The following is a 21488-nucleotide window of genomic DNA, read 5'->3' on the forward strand; positions in this document are numbered from 1 at the left end:
GAGAAACAGTCAACTATGTGTGCGCATGCAAGCATGTAAACAGCACACTTCGACATATAATACCTTGCATCAATGTTATACACACTGCACTTGTGCAAGGCCATACATTGTATTACAACTCATTTCCCTAGCGCAAATAGAGGAGGCAGTATGGCTAACTCCATTTACCTGGGAGTAAGCCCCATGGCGTCCTCTGGTCCATGGGGTCACGAAGAGTCAGACACGACTAAACGACTAAACAACAACAACAAAGCTCCACTTAATTTAATAAGGCATGCTTCTAAACAGACATTGTTAAGGGTGCAGGATTTTCCAAATAGTTCCTCCACTCCGTGTTACTTTGCTGGCTGTTCATTCTGCTGCTGCTGCTGCTGCCCTTGGCCAGGTTCACCCCTCCTCTTATGCATTCCTTACCTATCTGCTTCCCTCCTTGTCTTCTCTTAGCAGAGAACAAACCATGTTGCCCTCCTAACCTGCTGCCTGGGGCAATACCCCAATTTTGCTCCTCTCAATATGGGCCTGTTGAATGGGCTTTTGGAGCAGACGCAAGCAACTGATCAGATATAATTAATTCACAATTAATACATAATGGAGAAAGTATTTTACAATGCATAAGATCATTTACCATAAATTTGGCAATTGGGTGTTGGTATTACTTGGTTTACATTTGATGTTGCAATAAAAAGTAAAATGATCCTGGTTACTGATAAAGGTAGACATAACATACTTTCCCCCTGGATCATAGTGTACAATAGCACTTACCTTGCCTAGAATAATTGTACTCCATACTTTTTGGCCTGGGACAAAGGCTCCTGTTCAGTCTAAATTGGAATAAATAAGATAATCCAATTGTGTAAGAATGTGAGTAGCTTGTACGATAGAATTAGTAGTTAGGTGGTGCACCTGAAATATCTGGTAAACCATTTTATATGTGCATTATTACATTTAGCAAAATGTTGCTCCCCTGAGAGTTGCTCCCATGTTGCAAATTGATGACATTTTTCCTTGTCAAAGAATAACAAATGATTTTAAAGCAGGGATTAAAGGGGAAATTGGAGGGGCCAGCTTTTGTGCCCGGTTCGTCCATACTTCGAAAATAGCTTTTGCAAATGGATTAATAATGATAACTAAATTACATAAAGCAGACAGAAGACAGGGAAGAGCTCTCAAGGACAAACGCTGGAGGCCATGAGTTTCCATAAGCACCCAATGCTGTGAATAGTTATTCCAAATGACACGAATCAATTGCTTCAACTAGAGAGCATTGTTACACAATTGCAGCTTGATTGCTCAAAAAATGCCATTCCTAGTATGCCTATAAAGAGCACTCGTTTTTAAATGACGATATATATATATATATATATATATATATATATATATATATACACACACACACACACACACACACACACACACACACTCAATAAGTTGTTTGCTATTTTTTAAAAAGATGGTGAAATATAAATCAGAAGTACTGTATATGAAAGATAAAATACAATATTGGAGTTCATATAATTTTTTATAGCAACTGCAAAATATTTAATTCTGCGGTCAACAAACAGCAACAAAACCTGCACATTTCTCTGTATAAGGTAAATTATTATCTTGTGCCTGTGAATTCTTATCCCCCACGCCCTACTTCTCAAAAGGATAACAGCAATCTATTTTGTTGTCAATTTTGTACGAGCCCCTAAAAAGCACTTTTCCCATCACATCTTTTGCCATATAAGCTTTTGCCATTGTTTGCGCATATGCAGCTCACTGTTTCCTCTGTGTTCACACACCAGCCCTTTCAGTTTTATGCCTAGGAAATCTATCTTGATGTCACCCATCCACACCAGCCCTGCTTGGTGGGATGTAGTTGTGCTGCCTGTTCTTGCCCCCTACCCTTGACTAGCCTGCTCATACAGTTCCTACTGACTTAATTTACCTTTAAAATACAGTCAAGGCAAAGCCTTGCTGAAGAGTAAACAGAGTGTCCTATGCCTGAATAAGAGTCTTCAGGAGTATGAAATACTGTAGTTGAGGGAGGACAATATGAGATAATTGGGCTCCTGTAGCCACATCCCTTTTTCCCTTTTTCCATCTGAAGTTTCTTGCTGCATGTTCTAAAATTCTAGTTTTGTGTCAGAGATTGATTGGACACTGATGAGGGGTGGCTGGATACTGATGAGTGGGCACCGGGAGAAGGGAAGTTGGAGACTGACTTGGAAGAAGGGATCGGTAATCTGGGGGAGCCTGTTACAACTGGGAGGTGAGAGTTAGAGGCAGGAGAAGTTGCAGGATTGGAGAGGGAAGAACAGATGCAGGAGGGAGAGATAGGTCAGGCTGGTATAGAGTCAAGGCTTCCATGCCTCCTCCTCCTGCCCCCATCTCTCCTGCCTCACTGTCCCCCAGGAAGAGAAGAGGATTGAAGCAGAAGGAACAAGCAGAAGCAGGTTACTTGGAGGCGGAGCCTTTGCCTGGTTGTGCACAGCTCAGGTGGGGAAGATACGTACTGTAAGCTGAGGTCAGGGACGGAGTCTCTCTGTGGCTGTAACTGCCTAGTTGGGTGCACACTTAGAAGTAGCTGAAGGACATAGGACTGTTGGGCATACCTTTCCCTAACTTGTAAGTGTACTTTTGACCATAAAGCGTTAATTCCTCACTCTGTGCATTCCTTGTCTGAGAGCTCCATGAAATTTTGTAGAGATTATGTGCTTTTTCAAAACATTGAAAAGAGGAGAAAAATAAAAGCTTAGAACATTGCCACCTTTCAATCAGTTTCAGAACCATGGACTCATTAGCGCAATTCAGAATAAACTTCCAAAATCACATTGAAAGCAAAGTAATTTTAACATTTATATGAGGAGTTAAAACCAATGGGATTTAGGCATACCAAATGTTTCTGGTTTTAACCGCCTTATCTCAGTTGGGAAGCCCATGTGAGCCCAAAGGAATATGCTTCTATCCTACTGGATCGGCCGCAAATCAATCCCCCCAAAATGCTATTGGGGTCTACAACAGCAACCACATTGGCCATTGGCCATGCTAACAGGGCTGATGAGAAGTAGATTGTGACAACATCTGAAAGGCCACTGGTTCCCCATCCCTGTGACTAGACCAGCATTCTCCATGGAAATTAGTGGGACTTACTTCCAAATAATGCATACAGTGGTACCTCGGTTTATGAACACAATTGGTTCCGGAAGTCTGTTCATAAACTGAAGCGTTCATAAACTGAAGTGAACGTTCCCATTGAAAGTAATGGAAAGTGGATTAATCCGTTCCAGGCGGGTCCGCAGAGTACTCAACCTGAAGCGTACTTAACCCGAAGCATGGGTGTAATTGGTTCCGGAAGTCTGTTCATAAACTGAAGTGTTCATAAACTGAAGCGAACTTTCCCATTGAAAGTAATGGAAAGTGAATTAATCCGTTCCAGATGGGTCCTCGGCGTTCGTAAACCGAAAATTCGTAAACCGAGGTGTTCATAAACTGAGGTTCCACTGTATATATCTCAGAAAACATAGCCCCACTGTGAGACTGGCATGAGAACTTGCAACTTCTTGCAAGTCTTGGATAACATCTTAAGAGGCTATACAGAATGCTAGAATGTGTGTTATATTAATACAAAGGAGAAAGGCAATAAACTCTCTCTCTTTCTGTTTCACAGGCTTCTGCTATAGGCCTTTGCTCGTGCATCCTGATAATCTGATTAGGAGATTTTGTTGAGCAACACTTCTTTTCCTAACACCGTGACCATGGCTGTCCTGAGAGTAAAATTCACCAAAACCAAGAGAGACAAATTGGCTCAAATCCTGTGGATCCTCAACTGGATTTCTGTGGTGTCTGGCGTAATTCTGTTCAGCCTGGGACTCTTCCTGAAGATCGAACTCAGAAAGCGAAGTGAGTTGATGGGCAAAGGGGATATTAACTCTGTCCCCAACATGCTAATATCTGTAGGGGTTGTAGCATGCATCATCAACTTTCTTGGAGGTAAAATCTGCTATGACTGCACAGACTCCAACAAATTCAACCGCTGGAAGATGTTTATGCTCCCTTATATTGTTTGCACGTTCTGCTTCACCTTCTGCATTTTGGTAGGTGCTGTCATGTGTTACACCATGAGAAATGAACTGGAGGAATCTCTGTATCTGGGGCTGAGGGACGCTATTAAGTTCTACAAGGACACAGACATTCCTGGAAGGTGCTTTTTAAAGAAAACCATTGACATATTACAAATCAGATTCCAATGCTGTGGAAACAACGGTTTCAGGGATTGGTTCGAAATTCAGTGGGTCTCAGTTCGCTATCTGGATATGGCTTCAAAGGATATTCAAGAGTAAGTAGTAAATGTAGAATATTTTTTTTTTGATGTCGTCTCAGAAAATCAGTTTTGGTTGAGCAAATGAATCTGAGTAACTGGGAAACACTAGGGAATGTCATGGTAGCCTAGAGAAAGCAATTAATTTAAGAGCAACCCAATTGAATCAGGCCAAAGGCTCATCTAGTTAAGCATCCTGTTCTTAGAGTGGCCAACCAGATGTCTATGGGAATCTCACAAGTAAGACCTGACTGGAACAGCAGTCTACCTACTTATGGTTCTCAGCGACTGATATTCAGAGGCATGCTTCCCCTAACAGTGACTAGTCTTATCTGTCATTGACTTGCTTAATCTTCTTTAAAAAAAAACCATCCAAATTTGTGTTCATCAATACATCTTGTGGAAGCACCTCCACCATTCTGCCTGGACACTGAGGTCCAGCACCGAGGGCCTTCTGGCGGTTCCCTCGTTGCAAGAAGCCAAGTTGCGGGGAACTAGGCAGAGGGCCTTCTCAGTGGTGGTGCCTGCCCTGTGGAACGCCCTCCCAACAGATGTCAAAGAGGAAAACAACTACCAGACTTTTAGAAGACATCTGAAGGCAGCCCTGTTCAGGGAGGCTTTTAATGTTTAATAGATTACTGTGTTTTATTTTTCTGTTGGAAGCCACCCAGAGTGGCTGGGGAAACCCAGCCAGATGGGCGGGGTATAAATAGTAAATTATTATTATTATTATTATTATTATTATTATTATTATTATTATTATTATTATTATTAGCCCTGTGAAGCAGCTCTTTTTTGTCTGTCCTGAATCTTCTACCATTCAGCTACACTGGATGGCTCTGAGTTCTAGTACTATATGAGAGATAACGACTTCTCCCTCTCTATGCCATGCATACTGTTAAACACTCTGTCATGCCCTCAGTCACCTTTTCTCTAAACTAAAAAGTCCCAAATGTTATAAGCTTTCCTCATAGGGGAGGTGCCCCAGCCCTTGATCGTTTTGGTTGCCCTTTTCCAGCTCTATAATATCATTTTTGAGGGGAGGCATCCAAGTTGGTAACCAGGCAGGAGTGAAGTAGAGGCATAATTACTCATGGCACACAGTGATGCTGTTAAACTAATAAAGCAAATGTATTTAAATAGGACAAATATAATTTTAAAAATAAGCGCCTAGTCTGTTGACATATAGAAATAAACAAAACCATTGTAAACTATTTAATTATCCCACTCTATTAGTCCAAGGACTTACATGGCTGCTTTCAATCTTAAAAGAGTGCTAAAAATAAATCAAAACACACACAATAAATATTCAGAAGCAGCATCGCAAACAAGGAAAAACCACATTCAGCTCAAGAGTAAAAGACCTAAAAGATAACTCAAAGGCTTGGGCAAATGAAAAGGACTTCAGTTGTTTCAAAGAGACTTTATGGTCAGCGCCAGGCTAGCCTCACTGGGGGGGGGGGACTATTCTACATCCAGGCCGCTGCAATGGGGGGGGGGAGTTCTTCCCACAGTGGGCACCCACTCTACTGAAGAAGGTGGGGGAATTAAGTGAAAGCTATATGAGGAATAGCTTAACAGTTGGGCAATTTCATGCACTTCAGAAACCCAGGTCTGCACTGCTTGCGAATTGAAAGGAAATAAATTGCTTGGAAACAAACAAGCAGCCAATTCAGCTGTTTCCAAAAGTGATGTGTTTATGATCTGTTCTACTAGTTGCCTAGTTAGGGATCTTGCCACCCTATTTTGTGCCAAGCAAAGTTTCCAGAGGAATAGCTAAGCTAGTTTGTTACAGCAAAAACAACAACAACAGCAACCAAGTATTGTGGCCACTTAAAGACTAACAAATGTATTATGGCATCGGTTTTTGTGGACTACAGTCCACGTCACCAGATGCATGAAATCTGTACCTGTAACACAGGAGAAGACTGAATGCATCTGGGCAGTTAAATCCCATAGCTGCCAAGTTTTCCCTTTTCTCACGAGGAAGCCTATTCAGCATAAGGGAATTTCCCTTAAAAAAAGGGAGAACTTGGCAGCTATGGTTAAATCCCGTCAAAGGCGACACCTTTAAGTGCATTTTAAACACATTGTCCCCCCTCAAAGAATTCTGGGCACTGTAGTTTGTTAAGGATTGCTGGGCATTGTAAGGGTAAACGACAGTGCCCAGAATTCTCTGAGGGGAGGAAATGTGCCCTGAGTGTGCTTTAAAGGTGGAGTGTGGTGTGTCCACACACTAGCAAGCTGACCTATTTACTACTCTCACAATGTCTGTTTTCCACATCTGTGTTGCAGCCGCCTAAAAAGTAACGTCGATGGGAAGTTTTTGGTGGATGGAGTCCCCTTCAGTTGTTGCAACCCAAACTCACCCCGGCCCTGCATCCAGTATCAGCTAACAAACAATTCAGCTCACTACAACTATGATTTCATGACAGAAGAACTTAATATTTGGATGAGAGGATGCAGGGAAGCCCTACTGGATTATTACACTGACATCATGAGATCCATCGGTATCACTGTGCTCCTCATCTGGTTGTTTGAGGTAAAATATTACAGCGCAACTTTCAGAGCTTCTGGTTTCGCAAGTACTATGACGAATGCAGTCCTCCAGGCCTTTCTGTCTGACCCTTGAGGCTCTCCATAGGCAACGGCCCACTGGCTGGACAGTGGTGGGTGGGTGTGCATATGTAGAAACCTCTGGCGTTCACACATATCTTGAATATAGCCTCCAAGATAGGAGTCATATACATTTTTGGCTCTGTCTGGCCACATCCACCATTTTCATGCAACCCCAGAAGACTGCCCTTGAGGGAATGTAGTCCTCAGGCTGAAAAATCCATGCTATACGTTATATAGCGTCATACTGTACAGTGCAGGAATCAGGAACCTGTGCCCCTACTCAAATCTGGACTACAACTCTCATCATCTTTGACCTCTGACTGTGCTTGCAGGAGCTGATGGGAGTTGGAGTTCAACAACCCCCCAAAGGTCATAATTGTTTAATCCCCGATACAGAGAACAAGTGCTTTTTTTCTGGGTGGATGCAGGGGTACACATATCCCTAAACATTTTGTGAATCTTTGTACTTTTGTCCATTTACTGTATTTATTTTCCCTAATATGAACTATAAAATGGTGGTTTTCTTGAGTCAAAATCAGAGTACCTCTAAACATTTTTAAAGAAAAAAAGCACAGCAAAGAACAAATAGTTGAGGATGTCTGCATTATCCAGAATTTTGGTAAATACACAACAATATCCTTGTTCAATCTGTGTTGTCTTCACTAAATCAATATTACTACTGGTAGATTTTATATACATATACATATGCGTACACACACACACACACACACACACACACACACACACACATATACACACACATATACATACATACATACATACATACTGTGTGTGTGTGTGTGTGTGTGTGTGTGTATTAAAAAATTGAATTGTTGGTGTATATATATATATATTCCATATATATATATATATTCCAAATATACATATATAGAATTGTTGGGGTGTGTGTGTGTGTGTAGCACTGTTTATGGAGGAAATAACATGCAGTATAAAACATTAATCAGGCTTTAACGTAGATAAGAATAAAATTCCTTAAAATTCATCACCTTGTTCTTTTTTGGGGGGAGGGAACAGGAAGTTCCAACAGCACACCTCTCCTTTTCACAGTCTCCTTTAATGTAGGGCAAATAACAAGACTGTGACAAATAAAAGCTTCTTATGTCTGATGATGCTTACAAGTAACAGTGACCTTTTGAGTCTGGGGCATCCAAAAATACCAGCAATTTTATCCCTTACTATGCTTGTTGTGAAGCTTCATCAAGCCAGAGAAGGTTCTAGCTGAAGACTAAAAGCACAATAACAGCAGCCTGGCCACTAGATAATTCCTACAATTTTCAGTTGGCATTGGGACAAAGTCTAAATTACCTCAGACTTACCATTCTGAAAACAAATAAGGGTCTCAAATGTGTGGGCCTGGGATTCATACATTCAGGTAATACACAGTAAGGTGAAACAAAAGGAGATATAATAATTTAAAATAATAATAATTTATTATTTATATGTCGCTCATTTGACTGGGTTGCCCCAGCCACTCTGGGCGGCTTCCAACAAATAAAAACACAGTAAGATATCAAACATATAGGGAAGGTTTTTTATGCTTGATGTCTTCTAAAAGTCAAATAGTTGTTTATTTCCTTGACATCTGATGGGAGTGCGTTTCACAGAGAGGGCGCCACTACCAAGAAGGCCCTCTGTCTGATTTCTGTAGTCTCACTTCTCACAGTGAGGCTCTTGGAGCTGGATCTCAGTGTTTGGGCTGAGCAATGAAGGTGGAGACACTCCTTCAGGTGTACAGGGCTGAAACTGTATGAAAGGGATTGAGGCAGAAAATACTCAAAATCAGTGTTGTGTTTTGTTATGCTAATTATCAATTGGCTAGTTTGTCTTTTGAGAGGGAGGGAGGAGAAGGAGAGAGAAAGAGAGAGAAGAAAAAGGAATATTGGAGGGCCATTGTGGGGGTCCTGGGAGAGAATGGAATATAAGAAGCTGCTTCATACCATATGCTTCATCTAGCTCACTATTGTCTACACAATAGAGCCAGTGTGGTGTAGTGGTTAAGAGCAGTAGACTCGTAATTTGGTGAACCGGGTTCGCTTCCCCGCTCCTCCACATGCAGCTGCTGAGTGACCTTGGGCTAGTCACACTTCTCTCTGAAGTCTCTCAGCCCCACTGACCTCACAGAGTGTTTGTTGTGGGGGAGGAAGGGAAAGGAGAATGTTAGCCGATTTGAGACTCCTTCAGGTAGTGATAAAGCGGGATATCAAATCCAAACACTTCTTCTTCTTCTACACTGACTTGGTTGTGGACCTCTAGGATTTCAAACAGTGTTCCTTTCTGGCTTTATCTGGACATGTTGGGGATTGAACCTGGTAACTTCTGCATGCAAAGCAGATGCTCTGTCATTGAGCCATAGCCCACCCTTTATGTAAGATAAAGCATGACACCACCTAGCTGCGCTGGTAGCATGCTTCACTTGGAAATCCTCATCTTTTGTGTATAATAAAATTTGAGAAAGCCAAGAGATTCATTGCTAAAATATTCCATTAAGCCTAACATTAAAACATTAATAGTAAATAATTTAAATGCAAATAATAATAATAAAGGAAATGCAAAACTAAGCAATTCCTGTTCCCAGTGGTCATAACAGTATTCTTAATAAGGGTTTCTCCCCCCCCCATTGGTTAATGGTTTGTGATGTTAATTTGGTTCTTTCTCTCTCTCTAGCTGTCTGTACTTACTGGGGTTCGTTACCTTCAAACGGCAATGAGGAATGTTCTCCTCCTGGGTGATCCGCAGTGTGACTCAGATGGCTGGTTGCTTGAGAACAGCTTTGTAGAAACTGCCAAAAACAACATCAACATCATTAAGAACCTTGGCAAGGCTAATCAGATATCAACGGTTTCAGGGAATGACCCTAACATGGATGTTAAAACTGCAAATCACTGTCCAGAGAATGTTCCAACAAAATCAATCCCCACAGCTTAACTGGATGCAGCACTCAAGACTTCTAATATGGTTTGGCAGCATCACAGTCACTACTGTGGATTTTTACTGTGAATTTTCCCCCACAAGTGAGAATAAAACCAGAATCCAAAGAATGGAATCAGTAAATCACATCCTGGTAACAGGACAAAACATGAGGACTTCAGGCAGAGGGTAGAACTTCAACGTGCTTACCCAGTTTCTGAATCTACAGTGTTACCTAGTTTTGCACAGCTCTTCTACAATGCACATAGAATGCTGGTTTGGAATTTGCAATGTTTCCCCCCTTCTTTTACTCTCAATATGTTGTGCCCAGTGTTCATGAAATGTGAACACCAGGAAGATAACTACAGTACATTGCTGTATGAAACAGACTGAACACCATATAGCTTTAGGAGTGGTGGGTTTTTTAATCATTTATCGCTCAGTCTTTTTGTAGGTCAAGTAGTTCCTATATTTTGCAGTGACTGTACCTGCCTAAAGCACAGCTTTCTAAAATTCGCAAGTCCACTTTCTGCACTCCCATCACAAAAATCTTGTTATATCATCTGAATATATTTTATCTTAATGTGATAGAAGTATCTTCATTCACTTAACTGCTGTAAGGCTGCCTTAACTGAATGCAATTTATTGTCACTGTAAGTTTATAACTTAAAGAAACATGTTTGAAGCGTTTAACTCATAATTTGAAAGCAAATCATTCAGGGCAGTTAAAGATTTGCATTCTGAGATAGGGCTCCCTCATAAAGGTCCTAAACTAAAGTGAATAAAGGTTGGCCTCAAATCCCAAGCGAATAATGAAGTTAGAGAGAGAAAAAGAAGGTTCCATGAACAGAAATGAAACCACAGTGGACCTTACAATATAGAATTTAGCATACACTAAAATATGTGCATGTTGTGAGTAACAACTAGCAGATAGCAACTTTGCAGTATGTAATTCAGAACTAGACATCAAATAAAACATTTTCAAGTCTTTATAGATATTTATTAGCAATGGTGACTAAGTGAATAAAAAATTCAATGCTTTTCTTTCTAGAAAAATAGGTGCCAGTACTCACCATGAAGTTGTTACGGTGAGTGCCACACTTTTTAACAACAATAAAAGATGTGCCGGTACTGCGTACCCTTGAGTACCCCCTGTGGAAACACTGGTTATGCTGATAGGTACCAGTAGCTCATAATTTAAATTTTGAAAATATGTGAATGCATTAATATTTCACTCTGCTTTTTTCAAAAAAAAATCCCAGAAGTTACAGAATTAAAAATAAAGAGATGATTCTCTATTTATCTATTAGTATAGTTTTTGTAAATATAATGTTTGGTTTGCACTTGGAAAGGGTGAAAATGTCCAAATAAAATTAATCCATTTAAATTACATGAAAGTGTTCGGGTGTCCATTCATTCTTCTATAACAATACTAAGAGAAATTCCACCCGGTTTCCTCCTGCACAAGGGGCCATTATGATAATTTAGGCTGATTTTCTCCCAATTTTCTCAGTAGCAGATTGTGCAGTAAGGAGAAAATGTATTCCTTATTAGACATGTGACCTACCTATAATTCGTTGAAGAATGGCACCTGCGGCTCAACCACTTTTGCAATTCACGAGCTCTAGGGAGGAGAGTTGGGGTCAAGAGCAGTTTCTCTGGACATATTTGGATTACTACCAGTAGTAGTCACCTCAGATAATTGACCTCAGGAGGTGTTGAAATCACCATTTCAGTTGATGGTGAACCAATCTTTTTATGGCAACTTAATTGTGCTTAATGCTACATACATGATTACATGAATCAAGTGATTAGACGCAACTCCTCCTGCCGTGGAGCCTGGCTCTGATGAAGGAGCCTGCTGTGGGGGTGCCTGTTTGTGCCCTTTCAAAATTGTGCCCATGACACCCCCCATGCTACGCCTCTGTGCCACAGTGGTACCTATTTATCTACTTGCACTGGCATGCTTTTGAACTGCTAGGTTAGCAATAACCCTTCAAATTCATCAGCATGAATGTCAGATTTTCTTTCATGAGCCCGGTTGCAGACTTGCAGAGACCCTTTTTGTAGCTTTGACTGCATCACTCATTTGGAAACAGCCAAGTCCTCTTCCTATTCTTTCTCTGGTGGATGGGTGGGTTGGTAAGTTACCTAGACAGAGATTTTGTGGGCCAGCATCCTTCTTTAGGACCATTCTCTTTATCTCTCTATCATCTAATTAATTAATTTGTATGCTGCCTTCTTCTGAAGATCATAGGGCAGTTCACAGCATAAAAATGAGAACACAAAATACAGAAAGCAAAAACAAAGCACCAATTCTCCTCCCACAACACATTTAAAAGGTCATAGACCAGGTATCCCCAAACTTCGGCCTTCCAGATGTTTTGGACTACAATTCCCATCTTCCCCGTCCACTGGTCCTGTTAGCTAGGGATCATGGGAGATGTAGGCCAAAACATCTGGAGGGCCGCAGTTTGGGGGTGCCTGTCATAGACAGCTTAATCAGACAAAGCCCTGGTTATAGAAAAATGTTTTCATCAGGCACCTAAAGATATGTAATAAAGACACCAGATAAACCTCCTTGGGGTGAGCATTCCACAAGCAGGGAGCCACTGCAGAAAAGGTCTGTTCTCATGTCGCTGCCCTCTGGACCTCTCATGCAGTGGGCACATGAAGAAGGGCCTCAGAGGGCCCATTCAAGTCATGCATAGAAAGTCACGCAAGCCTCACATGTTCTCAAGCTCTTAAAAGGACAACCAGCCAGTTCTTGTTATAAATGTGCAGTAAGCAAGTCACCCAGAAATGAAACTAGATAGGCAGAGACGTGGCGAGGCTTTCAAAAAGGTTTTGTGTTTAGAAAAAGTGGACACTCAAGCAGCAACACTTGTTTAAAATTGAGGGGACTAGTAACTTGGAGAGATAAAGGTAAAGGGTAAAGGGACCCCTGACCATTAGGTCCAGTCGTGACCGACTCTGGGGTTGCGCGCTCATCTCACATTATTGGCCGAGGGAGCCGCCGTATAGCTTCCAGGTCATGTGGTCAGCATGACAAAGCCGCTTCTGGCAAACCAGAGCAGCACATGGAAACGCCCTTTACCTTCCCGCTGTAGCGGTACCTATTTATCTACTTGCATTTTGACGTGCTTTCGAACTGCTAGGTTGGCAGGAGCTGGGACCAAGCAACGGGAGCTCACCCCATCACAGGGATTTGAACCGCCAACCTTCTGATCAGCAAGCCCTAGGCTCAGTGGTTTAACCACAGTGCCACCTGGGTCCCCAACTTGGAGAGACATGGCAGGCATATTCCTTAGAAACTCTGGCAGAAAAGATTCTAACCCAGAATAGTCTCAGCATTGCTTGTAGGATGACACCTCTAAGGGTGATTTTTCTTTCTTCTTTCTCATACACTTTTGTTTAGTATCTCCTAAGTGCTCATGTGCCACCAAGATTATCATGACAGGTTGGAAACCATGGATGTAAGTAAGCATCTAGCCCCAGGGTAGGCAGAGTGCAGCCCATAGCAATTTTCTATTGGTCTATTACCCTAGAGCTTGCTGGAATTCTCACAAATAAGGGTGACCCAGCAAGGCATATCACTTAAGTAAGAGTATATAACCAGGATCACTTAACGCGGATTAATTAAGCTTTAACTGTTAAGTAATCTCTCGTTTTCTTTTTTAAAATGTAAAATGAGCAAGTCAGCCTTTCCTAGTGCACCAGTACAATGATACTTCCAACATTTTCCAGAGTTTAGAAATATTTGTGTTCCAAGCAAGGAAAACTAACTCAAATAGCAGCACAGTCCTTATTCGAATTCTCATAAGAGAAGTCACAGATGGCATTAGCAAGGCAAGTCTCTAAGCTGCAGCATCTGCTCAGATACAGAAATAAATACGATTTGTTGTAGACTTCTGCTCCTATTTATCATCAATGCTCCTATTTATCATCAATGTGTAAGCCAATCAGAAATAGGACGAGCAACTTTTTTTAAAAACAACAACAACCTTGCCATACATGGAAATAGATCCACTGCATTACCTATATAAGAACCAACGCAAGATCCACTCACTTGACAGTTATATAGATCACATATACTTACTCTATATGATGATATATAGCTGAAATGTGAACCACTGCCTTCTCTTAAAATATTGTGACCTGTGATTAGCTAATGCCTCTCTGTAGTTTTTGTTATGTTATGGCAGTTTCACACACAGTTTCATAATTTCTTGTGCCACTAAGCAATGAAAATGTTACATTGATTTTTTGGGGGGGATGGGGAAGAGTTCATGTATCAGCTATTGGGAAACACTGAGTTAGTGCTTAAAACTCTTGTTATAACAGGTCACCAGTATGTACCAGTCACAGGTATTGCTGACATAGCTGTTTATATGACAGATTAGGGTTTGTTTGTTTTTTAAGGAAGACACATAGGTGTAATTTCTGGTTAAAATGTTGGCCATATCGCTCTGCCTGGTTGATACACTTCAGCATTGTGGCAAAAGGTGGCATTAAAATATTGGCTGATAATTTCTTAACTCTTGTCTCTTCATTTTCCTTACTGAATATCATCCATTACAGTTGTCTAGAAACGTAACATTTTGAAATGGAAGTCCACAAGGTATGAGAAGTTACTTTATTTCCTTTTTAAATATACAGATACAAGATATTTTAAAAGGACAAGAACATTATACAAGGCTCAAATTTACATTTTTGCAATTAAAGGATAACAATATATGCATGTATGTAAATAAAACTCCATTCACGGTCCTTATGATTCCTGTCAGTGGCATTAGCACTGTGTGTTCACTAAATACAAATAATCCTCACAGTGAGCTAAACTGCATAGTAATTAATGAAACTAAAAATGACCATTCACTCTCATCTGTGCATGAGCTTATTTGCTAGAAAAGTAAAAACACGTGAGAACAGAAGTTAGTTTGTTCATTTTGCCTCCGATTTTTCTCAAGTCAGCTTATTAAAAATAATCAGAGTAAACTGAACAAAAAAACTGAACACTGGAGTAAGCACTGTTCAGCTATATTCCTATATGTGTATCCTTAGCTGGGCATGAAACTGCACACAAACATCAACTGCCTGCATTATTCCTCAATCTGATCAGACAGCAGGGCTTGACTGCACAGGACCCAATCAAGGAAGCTAGAATCCCAGTTACTGGTTGATCAGCAAGAAAAGGAGTCACACATTTTGGATCCCCTACGTTCCTCTCCCCTCTGCTTATGGGTGAACGTTTGGCTTCCTTTAAGTGACTAAGGATGTTCACCTCTAGCTGCTGTGGTTGTACACTGTTGAATTCAGCAAAAAGCAATGTTCACATGCAACTGAATTAAAAACTAATCTTCCTGAGTACAATCCAGCCAATGTTAAGCATTTTAAAGTGTGATTTCCTATTTCAAAATCAAGAATGCACCTAACTTTCTAACGGAACCAATGGAACTCAGGTGCTGCCGGAATCATGCTCATTGTTTTCAAGAACCAATCCATTGTTTGAGAACTTCGCAGTGAAATCAGCTCTCACATTCTCCTCTTTGGACATCTCTTTACAAGCCTCTCTTTGCAATTACCATGCTGAATGAGGGATCTTGCCACATCACTATTTTTGACTCGGAGAGGAGAAGTGATTCTTCCATGTGTGAGAACCACCCCCCCCCCAGGGAAAATAGAGCAGGGTGTCCAAATCAGGGTGAGAGCCTCCTGCACTAACGCAGAGCTACCACTGAGGACATGCTAAATCTACAGTGGCAAGGCAAGTCCAAGCATAGTTCCCCTTTTAAATCCAAAGTATAATAGTATGAGCAAATGGATATATAATCAAAACATATCACAGTAGAGTGGACATGACCAAGACACCATGAACACTATCTAATATCTTCTTACCATGCAGCGCTTCTGGAACATTTTGCAGTAATCTCAGCACACATGTTTTTGCAACGACTGTTTCCCCCCCCTCTATAACCAGCGTAAACCTCTGTTTGGAATTTTCCAAAATGATGTTTATGTGCAGAGTTTTTAATACCCAGAAAACTATCCAAGAAAACAACAAGATCTTCATGGCAATATTCTGGACACTATTTGAAATGCACAAGGAAACTTAAGTGGATAAGCAAACAAAGATTTTGAAGAAATCATCTAGGTACCAAAACATAATTTAAAAGTCTAACTCACTGTAGTTCAGAAGCAGACAGTGGGGTGGGGCAGTGGTGCTTACTTTACCACTCGGCAGTGAAGTCTCTGCTGCTGACCAGGAGGGAAATTGGGAAGGGCAATTGGGAAGGGCTCTGCCACTGCATTTGCACAGTGCTGACCTCCATGCTTCCTTGCCCCTCCCACTCCCGGAGAGGCAGCAGAGACTCCATTGCCAGGATGTCAGGTAAGTGTGGCTGCCTTGGCTCCACCACCCACTACCCTATAAACAGTGATAACTCATCAGTGCACTAATTAGGATTTATACAATATGAAATGTGAAATTCTATCTTTGGATTCTACTGTCTGTCATGTCTTCTTTCTTTGCCAAATGGAGATGGGTGTTGTTGTTTTTCAAATACTCGGAACATTTATTTTCTCACACACAAACCCACACATTTTCTTATCTTCACTCTTAAAATCTTAAATATACACAAAAGACCCCCAAAAGAAAGTAGGAAGGCTAGAGTACACAAATAAAATGCACCATCAGGATAATTTAACTTTTAAGACAAAAAAAGAATGATTCCTTGAAGGGGATAGTTACAAAAGGCTTATTGGGAAAAGTTTTTCCTCTCTCATCACTATGTCCCTCTGACATAGTTATGGCTATAATCAATATACAAGGAAGATGTGACTACAACATTTCAATATCAACTTCTATAAATGGGGCACCCTTGAGAGCTACTGAAAACAACTTGTTTGTGGAATCAGCATGCTGAAACCAGACAACATGCAGTCACTGATGTCTCCACAGAACCAAAAACATAAAACTGAATGAAAAGCCCTTTGCACATATGCTGAACTATTTTCCATTTTTTACTTAATTGTTCCTATTAACCTCTAAGATGGTGTTAGTAGCTGCTTGAGAGCAGGTGCTCATTTAAATGGCTTCTTTTGCTGCAGTCTGGGGCCTATGATGGTCCACAGTAAGAAAGGTTGCCATGGGGAACATCTGGCTACCCATGGGAGCAGGTAGCCAAACTCCTGGGCTGCAATGCTGGAGAGCACAACTATAGTTACAAGGTGCTCATCTGGCTATGCATTAAAGCTAACTGGAAGCTTTTGTGGTGATTTAATGAGTGAACGGGTGCTCACAAGTCTCAAAGCATTTTCAGTAACTTCTAAAATCCCCCCTGTGCCCTTTTTACCTGCGCTGCTCCATCCTCACATGGTTCCTATGGATTACTAGATGCCTGTTATCACAGACCACTGCAGTCACAGGGCGTGGCTACTCTGAGTGCTGCTAATCTGGAGGAGGAAGCCAGATGCAGAGTTGTGGAAGGAAGGATTAAATAGGTTTAAGTACATTGTTCTCATATTCAGATGTAGTGGAGTCATTTAAGTAATAGCAGTTCTATTCTGAACTGCTGCTGATATACACGAAGGGAACTATTATCTGATCCTTTCATCAAAAGATGACAGGCGGAAAATCGAAGCACCTAAATTAGTCCTATGAAAAGCAGACTCCGGTGGAAAAGTAATTCCCCCGAAGACATCCACTGACCAACCCTCTTCTACAGAACCCAGCAATTTCTGGTTCTGATCAATCAGTAATCACACTGAGAGGTTGTGTGCATGCGTATTTCTCTAAGCAAAGTTGACCCACCAAAAACTGTTTCGTTTAGTGGGCTAGGGATTTCTCCTCAAAATAAGCATCTTATTATTTCATGTGTAAATTTTAAAGAGACTCAGTCATAGGAAACCAGCAGAGTCTGACACTCAGAGCAGGTGCCAGTTGAATCCAAAGAAGATCTGATTAGTTTCCTGGCTTCGAGCAATCTCTTCTATGATGCAGTGTTGCTGCCAGAGCAAGTGGAGTTTCCTGTACCTTTCATGACACAAATGCAGAGGGTTGCCTCGCCTTTGGAAGAGAAACAAGAAGAATGTACACATTAGGGTTTGAGAAAACTGTAAGTGGCAAGCACTTTAACTTTGCTTTATTCTGACATATTTAGGTTGGTGTATGTACAACATGCTAGCTACTAACAGTGAATAATCATGGCTAACTCGCAAAGAAATGCATTTATGGCTAGTCACCAGTTTAAAAAAAGGACATTTGCTAGCAACAAAAGCCTCTGTTGTTAAGCAGTCAAACAACAAGTTACTGGAATTGCAAATGCCTGTTTACTGGTATGTTGAAAAGGATAAGAAAAGTCAGAAGGCACCCAAACAGTTACTTAAAAATACCAAGAGAAGGTTATTTGCCAGATTTTTGGCATCAGATAATTGTAGTCAAAAAGCATAATTAGATAACATAAAAAGCAGCAAAGTGAAATTTCCTAGACAACAGAGCAAAGCATCTACTTACGCCAGATTTGGGTCTGTTTCTCCATATTCATCTAGATATGGTGCAGGATAGAAAGAGCCTCTGGTTTTCCCTCCTATTAAGATAACTTTGCAGTCCCTGATTCTGAAGGAGAAACAGCTATGTTAAAGAGAAAGCCCACAAGATGGCAGTGGTCTCAGTACATACACCATTCACTTTGAAGAATATGCAAACACAGTAAATAGTGTTGCCTATTTAAAGCCTGATATTTCCAACATAGCTGTATCCTTGGCAGTGACCAGAGGAGGAATGACACCATGGTGCAGCTGCAGCAGCACAGACACTTTCATCTGACCCAGCTGCAACAAAACATGTCTCTCCTATATCGGTCCCTACAGACACAGCAGGTGCTGTCTCCTGAGACAGACAGACGCCAACAACAATTTCCAACATCCTTTTGTATGCAGACTTTCTGGGCAGGTGAGAAAATGAACCAGCTACTCAACTCCCTGAATTTGTATGTGTGAACGGTAGGATGCTGAACTACTATGACCAGATCAGGGTATGTGCAATTATAGCACAAAAAACATTTCTGCCCTTAATGAGCAGCTCTGGGCTATAGTGCAAGTCGGAATTAAAAAGAAACAGAGACCTCTGTAGTCAGCCCTATTTTATTATTCTGGTTAAGATGATCTGATCCTAAAGATAAAGAAATTCCCAAGTATCACCCGTTCTAGTATTTTAAATTGTGTTATGGGAAATAAACAAAGCTAAAACAAGTGTCCATCTCTTCCTACCTAAGTACAGTCTACCTTGGTTGTGGAACGCCTTGGTACTCATACATTTTGGCTCCCGAACGCTGAAAACCTGGACGTAAGTGTTCCGGGTTTTGAACGTTCTTTGGAAGCCAACGACGTAGCTTCTGCGACTTCCGATTGAGTGCAGGAAGCTCCTGCAGCCAATCAGAAGCCGTGCCTTGGTTTTTGAACGGTTCCCGGAACGGACTAAGTTCGACAACCAAGGTACGACTGTAATGTTCTTGTAATGGTCTAAAAGAAAAATCTGCATGTCATTTGGCACATCAACACCCCATCCTTCCGATTAATTTCAATTAATTTCTAATCTGTTACCTACTTGAGAAAAATGCACACTCCAGCACCGCAATGGACAGCATGCGAAGTGCAGGCTCCCAGCTCTTCCCCATTCACCAGCTCCTGACAGCAGGTATTTTCAGAGCATAGCATAGCCCCACAGAACAAGCACAACACAGGGTGCTTGGTTTCATCATCAGAGGATCGAGGGCATCTGAAAAGGTAAAGTTAACTGGAGAATGACATTTGGAACAAAGAGGGAGATTAGAAAACAAAAATGTGTGAAGGACACTATTTGCCAAGACTGCTTGTGAACAAAAAACCTGCTTCATTGCTAACTTTCATTTTATCAGACCTTCTTTAGAATCTTGATGATAAAATATCCTTTTTTTCTAACTGGATGCCTTCAGATGTACACCAGCCAATGTACAGAAAAACTAGCTAGGCTGATTCTGAAACTAGCACGCCATTCAAATTAAAATACAGTTTTATGCTTCAAAGTTACTTCCAATGGTTCTGAATGCTGAAGGAGGCGTGCTTTAGGTTCAGATGGAATGCAAAACCATAGCTCGTTCTAATGTCTCTGCCCAATGGGAACAGAAGTTGTAATCATATTGTTTATGTTTTTACACTGTACACCACTTAAAAGATTTAAAAAATATTAAGTGGCTTATAAATTATTTTAAATAAAATAAATAATTCACTTCAGAAATGTTGTGATGGCAAGCAAGATTTCCAATGCACTTTGCAAATTCTGAACATAAAAATAACAATATTGCACAATTTTAACCATTTTGTTAGTCAGTATAACCTGTTACTACTCTAGTGGTAATATACTTTCTCCTTCTCCTAAAATGAAAATTATATGATCTACAGCTAAAAGGAATCAGTGCTTCCAAACCATTGGTTTTATACACAATTTCAGACAAATTTCTCCATATATACAAAATTTAAAGACCACTTTAGCTTGTATAAACTTAAACTGCAGGGGGGGGGGAACCTGATATTTGAACCAAGTCAACTTACCACCTTAAAAAAAAATTTGCAATACCATTTGCACAATCAAATTGTGCTGCTTTTTCAAAAAAAAAAATTTAAAAGGCTACATATGTCTACTCAGTTCTTGTTTTCTAAACAAAAAAGTTTGGGGGTACTCTCATTTTCCTACTCATATTGAAATACTGCCCCTCAATGAGGCCAAATTTAGATTCACAAAATGTTTAGGGGTATACGTACCCCTGCATCCACCCAGAAAAAAAGCACAGTGTCTACCTTAAAATTATTCTCTTGGCACAATTATACAACATATCTTGATTGCTTAGACAGAACGCAGTTTCATGAAGAACAAATTTGGAAAAAGTCACAAAAGAAACTTCTAATTCTCACCTAAACTGAGAGCCTTTATTGAGAAGGCAACTGTAGTCTTCTGGAAGGTCTACCAATTTATTTCTTTTTCTTGGGTACCTAGTTAATTCAAGAAGAATTACGATACTCCAGGATACAAAAGCACATCAAAGAAACAGCTACCAAGTATTCTTCTGATGAACTTTAAAACGATCACATTTCATCCAAAATTTGCATTGGCTGATGACACAAAGACAGCTATGATCTCTACAGTAGGAGCTTGCAAGTGATAGTTATACCTTGCTATAGGGAATTCAGCCTATGAGTAAGCAGTCTAGGAAAAATACATTGCAGAGGACAGGCCAGGATTAGCACTCTGGTTCACTGTGTGTTCTGTTTGACCTGTTGCTTGCTTTCCCCTCTGTTTCCAATAAAGTTTCACAATTGGGCTGATTGGATCAGTGTGTGACTGCCACGTGCCTAGATCACTTTGGGTCACATGCTATAACAAGTCTAGGGCCAGAGTGGTAAAGCCAGGAATTTGCCATATTCCCAAGGAGAAACAGAAGGCTAGAAAGCTGGCGTTACACTCTGCGTAACTGCAAGAAATTGGCTGGAGGCACGAGGCATACTGGTGCAAGCTTTAAGTTCACTGGGTGTTTCCCGTTTCCCCCTTGTTTCTAGGGCTGTACATGACTGAAAGCAGGGTGGTGGCAGCAACTACCAGATA

At 40.8% G+C, this 21488-nt stretch overlaps 2 protein-coding genes across 3 annotated transcripts in view; one reads left to right on the top strand and one right to left on the bottom strand.

The window, feature by feature from the left end:
- Positions 1–3651: 3651 nt before the first annotated feature.
- LOC118075452 (photoreceptor outer segment membrane glycoprotein 2) lies at positions 3652–9868 on the top strand. The gene is made up of 3 exons (XM_035097436.2): positions 3652–4321; positions 6599–6845; positions 9608–9868. Exons 1-3 carry the CDS (start codon positions 3741–3743, stop codon positions 9866–9868), a joined length of 1089 nt encoding a protein of 362 aa, XP_034953327.1. The 5' UTR covers positions 3652–3740.
- A 3085-nt stretch (positions 9869–12953) lies between these two features.
- UBR1 (ubiquitin protein ligase E3 component n-recognin 1) overlaps positions 12954–21488 on the bottom strand; it is an 87746-nt gene continuing 79211 nt past the window's right edge. Inside the window, exons 44-47 of one of the 2 annotated variants that reach the window (XM_035112513.2) lie at positions 20801–20878; positions 19458–19628; positions 18366–18467; positions 12954–17918 (exon numbers count right to left, since the gene is read on the bottom strand). In XM_035112513.2, coding sequence (XP_034968404.2) covers positions 17777–17918; positions 18366–18467; positions 19458–19628; positions 20801–20878 — 493 coding nt within the window. In that variant the 3' untranslated portion in view covers positions 12954–17776. The remainder of the gene's footprint in view (positions 17919–18365; positions 18468–19457; positions 19629–20800; positions 20879–21488) is intronic. The other variant, XM_035112504.2, reaches the window with a different exon arrangement.

The sequence above is a fragment of the Zootoca vivipara genome, chromosome 1 (genome assembly GCF_963506605.1).
Source record: "Zootoca vivipara chromosome 1, rZooViv1.1, whole genome shotgun sequence".
NCBI classification, from domain to species: domain Eukaryota; kingdom Metazoa; phylum Chordata; class Lepidosauria; order Squamata; family Lacertidae; genus Zootoca; species Zootoca vivipara.